At 36.8% G+C, this 10,928-nt stretch overlaps 1 protein-coding gene across 2 annotated transcripts; it reads right to left on the bottom strand.

Moving 5' to 3' along the window:
- Window positions 1–1,700: 1,700 nt before the first annotated feature.
- LOC118433215 lies at window positions 1,701–8,173 on the bottom strand. Of its 2 annotated transcripts, XM_035844911.1 has the most exons (5): window positions 7,846–8,172; window positions 7,605–7,727; window positions 7,018–7,487; window positions 4,769–5,527; window positions 1,701–4,354 (listed from the first exon to the last, which is right to left on the bottom strand). In XM_035844911.1, the coding sequence occupies exons 2-5, from the start codon at window positions 7,723–7,725 to the stop codon at window positions 2,126–2,128; spliced, it is 3,579 nt and encodes a 1,192-aa protein (XP_035700804.1). In that variant the 5' UTR covers window positions 7,726–7,727; window positions 7,846–8,172; the 3' UTR covers window positions 1,701–2,125. The 2 variants fall into 2 exon arrangements, with proteins under 2 accessions (XP_035700804.1, XP_035700803.1); XM_035844910.1 differs by having other exon boundaries at window positions 7,018–7,727; window positions 7,846–8,173.
- Between the last annotated feature and the right edge of the window lie 2,755 nt (window positions 8,174–10,928).

Below are 10,928 nucleotides of genomic sequence, written 5' to 3'. Positions count from 1 at the left end.
AAGTCATGACGGTAAATCCGAAGGCTTCAGCCTTTTCGACGAGGGTATTAGCTTTCGTTATGGTGCAGTACAGCTATGCCCAGATGGGCAAGATGTGGGGGACGTGGAAAAACCGGACTACGTTGTGATCTCCCTTTTTTCGTAAGACTACTTGATTCTTGTTGGCATCCCAGGTGGGAAGGGTGCAGAGAAATGTGTCCCCATACTTTAGATAGTGTTTCATCCGGGCAGTTAGGTGGGAGTGGCGATTGACGCATTTTTCTTGTCGGGCCGGGGTTACATTCCGGGTTACGAAAAACTCAGTCATATTTCAACACACTGTTAAAAATATTATGGAGTCGGGTTTAGGTATTGATTTCTCTGTGTTAAAGTTCATACCGCTTGGTATTATCCTTTCGATGTCTAATGTATATTTAGCGAAACGGTACTAACAATGGAGGTCTCCCAACGTATGCTCACAGATTTGGACAAAACTAGTCTCAATCGATCACAAATATAATTAGTATGATAATTTGCAAATCGTCGTACTAATTCATAAAAGACCTAAGTGCAGTCGATGTTTAATTCAGAAACGACCGAAGTGCAGTTGATACTTAATTCAGAAAAGACTTAAGTGCACAGAAAAAAAGGAAGAAAAGACCTATGTGCAAGTATGTATTTACTTATGGCTAAATCGCGCGATATATGAAGACTCGTTTTGGCAAGATATAGCCATAAGTAAATACATACTTGCACATAGGTCTTTTCTTGTTTTTTTTTCTGTGCACTTAGGTCTTTTCTGAATTAAGCATCGACTGTACTTCGGTCGTTTCTGAATTAAACATCGACTGCACTTAGGTCTTTTATGAATTAGTACGACGAAATGGGACTATCTGCCAATGCGCAGGTTTGGCAAAGATACATATTTGCATCCAAACCCGGAAAAATGGGCAGCAAATTTGGGAAATAAAAATTTGCCAACCTTTGATCGCGTTTTCCTCTTTTAAATGCAAATATCTTTGCAAAACCTGCGCATTGGCAGATAGTTCCATTTGCAAATTTCATACTGATCATGATTGTGATCGATTGACACTAATTTGGTCCAAATCTGTGAGCATACGTTGGGAGACCTCCATTGTTAGTGTAGGCAGATATCTATTTTGTGTCGGTTATAGGGCTGTCAGATTGAGAAGAAAAACAATTCGAAAAAAATTTCCTCTGATACGAAAAATAATTTAAGTGGTATTTTTTCGCCCGTTCAGCCTCTGTATTTACATGTAATAAATCAAAAAAAATATTGAAACTGAAATTGATTTCTTGAAAATTCGTCAGAAAATTTCAATGTACATACATATACATATATATTAAGCAGCAAGAGTCACGCCGACCTAAAAAACATAGGGTGCCTATAAACCATTTTCAATTGGACAAATGGTTAGGTATGATTCATAACGGCAAAATTTCAGCACTACATAACGTGGCATATTATATGTACTATATATGCAAGTTGAAAAAATATGACGAAACCATGCAAATTTTTACCAAAGTTTGCCAATAATTTGAGAAAATCAGAAGAAAAGGAGATTTGACATGGAAATATTGGATTATTATATGTGAATAGAAAGGCTTGATGAAAATGATACAAATGCGGCTAATACCATGGCTGTGGGACCCAATTACTTGTCCGTCAACAAGCTGTTCTTCCGTTGAGTTGTCCGTTACCAAATTTGCGACGGCGATTTACCACCAACCCATTTATTTATTATACAGAAACATATTTATATTCACAATTTTTTGCTTTATGGTGTACACTAAAAATTTAGAAAGCTATGAATATTTACATAAGTACTGCTACATACATATGTCCAACATATTAGCTTCGTCTGTCATCGCTGCAATCCTACTAAATTTTTCCCGCCACCTCAACACAAGCTTTAATTTCGGCGTGAACCTGAAAGAGCTAACGTGACGTTTTTTTCCGTCAGAAAATCACCACTTGGCTTCTCGACGTTTGGATCCCACTGAAACTCAAATCTCTGACAGAGTGAGACAAGCACTATAAAAAATTCATGAACTCTGCACGTCGACTAAAAAGAGTTCTTTATTGAAACAACTTTCTTCACTCCAATCAAGTTTCTAAATTTATCTAAGCTTCAATAATTTTGGTCGTCAACTTGCCCCTTTGTGACTTATTATTCCAAGCTACGTAGTCCCGCACAAGTTCATCCTGAAGTGGGTATCTTTTTCCACGGAGTGTCGGCATACCAATTCTATACCAAAGATATATTTTCTTCTTAATTGGCTCAATATTTCCTCCTTTACATGAGTTCTTATGAACAACCGCGTTTTTATGTTGTCCACCAATTTTTAGCTCTGATTTTATCAAAATTGTGACAGATTCGAACTTATTACTCAGTCCTTCCAGTGGAACATTGTCACTTTGTGGACCAGTATATATTTTTAGTTGCTGTCCGGTACAATTAGTTAATGTACAAGCTTCTTGCGAACATAATTGTAACAGTTCACCACAGTCGACACCCAATAGGGTATTATCGTCACACACAGACATAAAAGTCTTCAACTTTACAGAGTTAAACTTTGATTTTTCTACGACACATTGACGACTGTCCTTTACGATTAATTTGCCACACAAGGACATGTTGCATTCCACATGCTTCACACTAACAATTGAGCAGCCCACGAGGAGTAGTGCGTACCGAGAAATATTATGTGGGTCTTGCAAAACTACTTCCTCAATATTGTGGCCCGTCCCGTATGAGGATACAATTGACATTGCTACATTTTCAATAACGGCATGACTTATGTTATTGTGACAACTATCGTGCATCAGTATTCCATGTACGTCTCTACACGTTGATTTGTTGTGAATGGAAATATCTCTTAGGAGGTTGTATCCATCCCCAAGGATTAGAAAAGTCCAAGACTCCACAAATGATTCCGAGGAGAATGAAGCTTCATATTGGATATCTACATTCGTGACGCGGCAGTGGGATCCATGAATTCGTACGCAGAAATCTTTACATCCAATGATTTTGAGATTGGAAATGGAGCACTTATCCCCAAGGATAAGTATTAGCCCGGCAGTAATTGTATTTTGCAGAATAGTGTCATTCCCATTTCCAACTAAAGATATTTCATTCTTAGTGATTGATAACATGTTGCAATCATATATTCCATCTAATAGCTTAATCCTGGTTCCATCTTGGCACATGTTTAAACATTTAGTAAGCTCGTCCCCATTACTGACTTGCATTTCGTTGCCAACATATGTAATACAATTTGGTATCTGAACTATTTCAAAAGTTGGGTTAATATCCCACAAATTCTTGACGCGTTGAGTAACATCCAATTGGGACATACTTAGCACGATTTCTTTCATATTACTTCCCTCCCGCCACGTGTCCACCACGCTGGTATCTTTATGAAATACCAATTTTGTGAAGAGGGTGTTCCTCTCGGTTTTTTTAATTAATTGCAACACTTCCCAAATCACGAGACCCATGCTAAATATATCTGAGGATGTGTTGTAGTTTGCCGTTAAAATTTCAGGAGCTTGGTAAAGTTTTGTTCCGACATTGGTCGTCATTTCATTATTTAAGTAGCCAGCTGTGCCCGATTGGCTAGGGAGAGTGGGGTCGTTGACTAATTTAGATAGTCCAAAATCTCCTATTTTAACCGGGCATATTGCATTATATCCCAAAAAGATATTATTTGGATTTAAATCTCGATGAATGATGTCTTGATCGTGTAAGTATCTCATTCCGGATATAATACCAAACACAATATTCACTTGTGTGATTTCTAAACTATTCTGGAAGCTTTGTCGGTTTGAATCATCCAACCAGTTTCGTAGGGATGGACCACATAACTCCATTTCTATACAAATGATCTCGTTGTTTTTGATTGAGCCGATATTTTGTAAAAAATCGCTGCCCGAAGCCAAATTATCTAGCCCATCCGTGAATAATTTTATATTAGTATCGTCTAACATCTTGAGTTTGAGACTGTACAATTTCGCGACGTTTTTATGTGAGAGATTTTTCATATTTTCAAATTCCCGCATTTTCTTGTAATTGCTTGTACGCGATTCCTCGGAAAATGTGTATGAACTATCCGTCAAGAATTGTCTCGGTGGAATTAATTTCACTGCAACTTGTTTCCGAGTATTTTTTTGTAGTGCGGAAAATACCGTCCCAAACGCGCCACTCCCTAAGCAGTGGACAAATTGCCAATTCTGATACCATGTCGATCCGATGGGATCTGCTAGACGTCGAAGAGCTTTAATGATAAAGAGGAGCAGTTCATCGGACTCGAATGAGGCGCCAATATCGTACCAGATACTTTTCGTCTTCTCCTAAAGTTTAGAGAGGATAGTTTTATTTTTGTTTTAACTTTATTTATATTGAGGGTATTCATTACGAGTTCGCATGTTCGCATCGCAACATAATTTTTTCAAAATTGCGAATTTTGCAAAGCAACGAAGTGAAGACCTTTTGTAAATGACAGTTCGTAAAAATTAGATGTATGAAATTTCACAAATTTTAAAAGGCAAAACCTCGGTAACTAATGGAGATTTATGGACTTCCGATTCTAGAATTTGTAAAAAAACTTCTGCTAACCAAATGCTACCCTTTTAGATGCGCAAGTTCGCAAATTGATTTTCAAGCCAAATTTTTTTTTCGAATTTGCGAACTTTATTTTTTTGCGAACGTTGCTAACGATGCGAACTCAAAATAAATGGCTTCAATATTAAAATCATTGCACTCACATCATTACATATCTTCAACCAATTCATCACGAATGGTTCAAGATCTTTAAGTAATATTTTTACATTGGACAAATCAGAAGTAATCCCAGGATAGTGGGTGGCATGTCCTAAAGAAATGTGTAGCTTAACGGTACGTACGAAGTTATCTGTCGCTCTTAAAATAAAACTCTGCCCAGATAAGCTTCCATGGAAAATGTCTCTCTTATGTATAAATGCCATACTGTACACTATTCCTTCCATAATTGTATGTAGTTCTTGTTCAAGATCGGTGAATTTATTTTCTCTGATCCAGTCGGATAGTGGGGAACCATCGCATAATTCCGATTCGATGCAAATCATGTCATGCACGTCGGCATTTTCATCAAGTTGGAGCCATTCAATTAGATTACAAGTTGTATAACTCGCATCACGTAGTTTAGCCCGGCGAAGAACGTCCGATGGGAAGTGAGTCCTCGTGATTTTGATTATATTGGATAAATTTGGATGATTCCAATTAAGCAGAATATTACTGTTGTGGATCAAGTTTTTGTTGTGATCATGCCCACAATAAATATTTGGAATTAGAGTAAGCGTTGATTCAACTTGTGTGACAGAGTCTTGAATTGTGGCCATTACATTGTATCGATGATCATTCTTGTAGAAAGTGTAGACATATTTGGAACTATCAAACCATACGCAGTAATTTAGTGGTGGAGATGCGTCAATATTAGAAAGATTGGGGATTTTAGTATCATCTAAGGCAGGTAGTGGTAGGAGTAGCTAGAAATATAATTATTAGTGGCTCTTTTACTACGTAATAAACATGAATTGACTAACAATGCGATGGCGTGAGGTGTAACGCTCGGATTTGGTTGAAATTTCGAAATTATGTGGTCCATGTCAATACAAGCAACGTTTCCTGAGGCATTTAGGTCAAAATTTGCCAAAATATTGGAGGTAAAAGTTGAAAAATATGCGATTTTTAGCATGAGAAGGGAATTGAAATTGAGTTTGCTTCATCCGCCTGGTAAAAACCGCCCATTTTTCAACTTTAGTTTCAAATATTTTGGAAAATTTTGACCATCGCACACACTGGCGGAAATAAGGGTACGTCCCACGTATCGGCCCCCGACAGGCGACGGCCCCGGCCCTAGGAGGGTCGGGGGCCGTACATATAAAGGGTGTTGATTTCATTCGATCACACTTTTCCTGTAAATTTTTGAGGAGCTATTACTCATAATTTGTATGTAAGCAAGTATGTAGTAACATAAAGTAAAGTATGTAGTTAACATTGTGTCCACGTAATACTTGGCATCACATTTTGTCCCTTTGGTATAATGTGAAGAGGTGTTACCCCACGCGCACAAAATCCACCGGCTACCATAACTTTTAACCCAAATTTCGGGACACGCTTTGCAGGTACGTCTGATTTCTTTTCTATCCTGAATCTGGAATTTTGTCGGCTTAATTCTGGATATAGCAGAATTGGAGATTCATCAGTCCAAAGGATATGGCGAAGCAATTCTTCACCTCGTTTTTTTTCATCCAAATGGCCACTTTTTCGGAGAATTTCACCAAATTTAAAACGGTCTTCGATACATCGACGATTGCCCCGACGGTTGCGCTTAATTTTTGCACATATGCCGCAGCCAGCCACGTATTTAGCCCACAATTGCTTGCTTGGGAATGCCAAGTTTATATCTAATTTTAATTTTGCTTCAAATTATAGTTTGCTAAATATATTTGCAAACTTTTTTTTCAATTCGCACAACAATAGGTTTCAAACTAAAAATCAGTTTACAGCCGGTTTTGCAAATACATATACCGGAAACCATCAAAAATTTGAAAAACAATTAAAAGCCGGTTTTTCTAAAAATCGCTAAAATTAGAATATCTCAAAATTATTTAAATGCATATTTTTACTTTAAAATTTAGCATTTGCTACTTTCATTAATATTTTGATAACGAAAACTAAATCCAACTCAACGTATATTGCATAAAGGAGAGAATGTCAATTCTGCATTGAACTTCATAAAAATATTGACAGGCACATAGATACATATGTATTGGTAAAGGCAAATTTAGGTAGGCCCCCAAATCTAGCTTACGTACCGGCCCCCAATCTATAGTTCCGCCACTGATCGCACAAATTGCCTCCAGACACGTTTGTTATATTAACATGGACCACGTAATTTTAAAATTTCAACCAAATCAGAGGGTTACACTTCACTCCATCGCATTGTAAGTAGCTAATCAAGATGAATATGTACCTCTACCCCTTTTTGTTCAATGGTTGGCAATAATAATCGTAATTCCTCCAAAATATCCTCCAAGTTGAGTTTATCGCTATGAGACTTAGCCCTTGATTTTTGCGCGGTCAACATTAATTTTACACTTGTTTGACCACTAGGCGATTTGAACACATTGAAGCTACTGGAGGACAAGCTTCCATTGTACAATCCTTTTTGATGGTAGAATTCTATCGCATTGGTTATACCTTGCATGACATGGATGACATCTTGCTCCATTTTGGAGTCAATTAGATCAGTATACTGAACTTTGTGAATAAAATAATCCACCCCAAATCCTAGGCATTCCTCAGTTTCAATACAAATTATTTCATGACACTCGACATCTCCATGTAACTTCCACCATTGTAGAATATTCGTGGTTCCATACATTCTTAATCTTGAAAGGGTACTTGTCTTGATTAAATTCTCCCGTATTTGAATAACCCGAACTATGTTGGCATGGTCGGTTCCAATTAAAGAATTCGCATTGTGAATAATATTTTGATTTATGGGGTCATCCTGGTAAATTTTTGGTATTAATACGACTGAAAATCGGAAATTTTTACCATTTTTGTCATCAGTAGCGCCTTCCACTGTGGCAATGGCATAATCTTGAATTTGCTTAATCCCAACAAATACTTGGTCCCCATTATAAATTGCCGGGTTATCGCCGCCCGCCATAGTCATTCCTATAAGAAAAAATCGAATCTAATGAAAAGTATCCAAGGCAAATGGAAAATTGGACTAACAGATTTTTAAATTACAGCTCAATCGCTCTACATATATGTGTGAATTAGAGGTCTGTACCCGATTTGTTGTTTTCTGACACGCGTTATGTTTGTGTCGGATTCAAATAATGTCTGAATATTTGATCTATATTTAGAAACACTAACAAAAATATTTTGGACAGAAACAATGTCTCCTCTGTTAAAAAACAGCAAGTTTGTACGGTTTTAAACTACACCAACTCAACAACTCGCAATTTAATCCTTTCTAAATTAGTTAAAGTAGAATATCTTAATACACAAACACAAGTATTCCTCAGTTAATAACTCTGAACGAATTTCTAAACTGTTTTTATTAGATTGCTAATATTACTATACAAAATTCATTGCAAAAGGAAGATATGACTACTGATGGGATAAACATATGTTATTTATGCAAGGTTGGTTATGCCGATATGTTGCGAGGATAAATAACTTGCAAAAGTTATATGCATCACGTTTAACATGACCATGTACACGATGCTTGGTGTCTTAATCAATACAATAAATATGTACATGATTGCGTACAATAACTGGTTATAGACTGTATGTGTTGACATGATACATATGTAAATATGTATGTGCATATTTACAGTTAGAACCACAATTGAGCGACCAAGATTTACTGCCCCATGGTGTAGAGTATTTCTAAGCCCCTAATAATCGTAAGCGTTTAACCTTTGCATATTTTTTAGATAATTTAATGTAGTTTAAGCTCCTATGAACATTTAGGTGACAAAAAATTCTTAAGAAAAATTTGGCGGTAAAACAAAAAAAAATGAAATTCAATCTCCAAAAATAACCGACCAAACGTAGAAATTATTAAAAATAAAATGAAGTATAAGTGAGAAAATTAGTTCTCAATAGTATAATACTTGGTTAGGCGTACCTTAATAGCAACTGTGGTTGGGCTCCGAATTGACAACTTTTTTAAGCAATTTTTAGCCCATTTTGTGCCTTGCGTCCAAAATCCCCCTTTTATGTCCCTGCTAATTGAAAACGGAGGTTATTAAGATTTCTCTCTTCACGAGGCCTCAGAGATGTTCAATGTGGTTGAGATCTGGGCACGAAGGCCCCCATTCGTGCTTGTGATTCTTATTTTTCTCTAAAAAATCATTGACAACTCGTTGTACGTGCATGGGATATGAAACTTGATTGAATGTGATAGATATGAAACTTGCAGCTCCCATTCAAATTTTTTTATAAGATTTCAGCAGAGTTCAGTTCAGCACTTCTTGATATACGCCCCCATCCATATTTTAGCCCATAAATTCCAAACTTGCTTGTCTTTTACAGCCAAATAAATCTGTATCCATAACCAATCTTCCACCATGTTTTAATTTTCTAAGCAAGTTTTTTGTTATCATATATTACTGATCTGTATTCGCTGAAGAAAGAGTGAGGGAAGTGGCTGAGTGAGGGGAATGAGTGACGTGTGAGGAATGAGGGAATGAAGGAGTGAGATCCTAGGTTCAATTTCTTCCACGTTCCGACGTTCTGAAGCTGCTTCCGACAGTACCTACAACATTACATCCGAGGGTTTTTGCTTCAGAATCCAAATTTTGCTAGGGCTTTCTCTTTTGATGACCAAAATTGTAGCTTCCTTCTTCCAACGCCTCTGATTCCGCTAACAAATTGCCGCTTCCTCCGTCCTGATGCGCTTCCGACTTCCGGAAATCGGAAGCTGCCCACCTTTTCTGAATTTATCGAATTCGAAAAGCATTTCTTTTCATCTGTTGCTATGGAGTTGACTGAGACCTCAAATTAGATGAAAACAAAAATCAACAAAAAGAATGAAATTTTATTAGATGAATTTAGATTTCATAAGATTACTTCTCAATCATAATGACATCAAATTATAGTCCTTGTGAAAACACAAGTTTTCCCTAATCCCATCGTTTTAACGACAATCATAATGTTTCCATACAATTTTTAATGTGTAACATTTCGCCCAGTCTATTTATGTATCTAGTAATATTTGTATTTTCTGTAGCCATTCTTCACGACTGTTTAGAGGCAATTGACCATTGGAGGAACGAAATAAAAACTTTTGAAGGCCAACGGTTCATTGGTTGTCAAAGTGTGGAAGCAGCCGATTACGAGAACAAAATTCAAGATCGCAAGTTGCTGATCAGAAAAGGTGAAAAAATTTACAAATCAGTCCGAGAAACAATCAGGACCATTGAACCAGATTGGACACCCCCTGATCCACCCATCCCCAGTAAGCAGAGAATAATTTGCTACGTTTTTTTGTGATGGGATTTAAATATCTAACAATGTGGACGCAGATCGTGTTCAATCCAGATTTTTTTTGACCAACTCAGTTTGATAGACTCCCTCTTTACAAGAAATATTTAGTGGCCCTTAATATTTCGGACTAAATGAGTGCGGAAGTTCCGCCCTTGAGCAAAATTGAGAATATTTATTATGGTAAACGAAACTTTGCGAAAATGAGGTGCTCGGTTATAATTTGAAAGGGATCAATGCGCGAATAGTTTGAGTAGTAAAAAACAATAGTAATCTGGGCTGAGCACGGTATTTGCGCATGTTGTACTATAATTTACCGAACTTGTTATTTTTCTTAGCTGATTCCGCATTTTTTAAGCCATCCAGCTCCTCACAACCGACCACCTTAGCCATCGTAGGTGGAAAAAGCCGAAACTTCATCTTGCAGATTTATACGAGAGCTTAATTAAATGCAATAATTGAAAATGCAAAGTAAATAATTGTGTGCCATTTTTAATCAGTAGTTGCTCTACGTTTGCTACCACCTCTGAAAAGGGACCAACTCGTAGAATTCTTAATTTTACAGGAGAGCAGAAAAACTGATTTTAGGCTACAAGCCGAAATCACTTTAGCTAAAAACAGCCTAAAATAAAAATGCAACAATTTCCTCCAAATTTCATGAATCGTTAGATCAATATTTTCTAAGGTCCTTAAAAATAGTTTTAGCGAGTTTCGCGCGCGCATACTAATGCAGCGCGCGCAATCCGCGAAATATAAAAATACTCCAAATCGTTTCAAGTTGGTGGATCTTAGGGGGTGTGGTTTTTGAATTATTTCTTAAAACGTAGATTTATGTTTAATTTCTAGCTCCAGAAACAATGATTTTAATTTACATTAATT

The sequence above is a fragment of the Folsomia candida genome, unplaced genomic scaffold, assembly GCF_002217175.1.
Source record: "Folsomia candida strain VU population unplaced genomic scaffold, ASM221717v1 Fcan01_Sc044, whole genome shotgun sequence".
In the NCBI taxonomy this organism is placed as follows: Eukaryota; Metazoa; Arthropoda; class Collembola; order Entomobryomorpha; family Isotomidae; genus Folsomia; species Folsomia candida.
The sequence above is the reverse complement of the archived record's forward strand: the minus strand, read 5'-3'. Positions and strand labels throughout refer to the sequence as shown.

What these genes read in the sequence shown, in the direction of transcription:
- LOC118433215 (XM_035844910.1), bottom strand. Translation starts at nt 7,725, where the DNA reads ATGACTATGGCGGGCGGCGATAACCCGGCAATTTATAATGGGGACCAA. An exon ending in TTGAACAAAAAGGGGTAGAG is followed by an intron (nt 5,528 to 7,017) that starts GTACATATTCAT and finishes TTATATTTCTAG; the next exon opens with CTACTCCTACCACTACCTGC. An exon ending in GGTTGAAGATATGTAATGAT is followed by an intron (nt 4,355 to 4,768) that starts GTGAGTGCAATG and finishes TCTAAACTTTAG; the next exon opens with GAGAAGACGAAAAGTATCTG.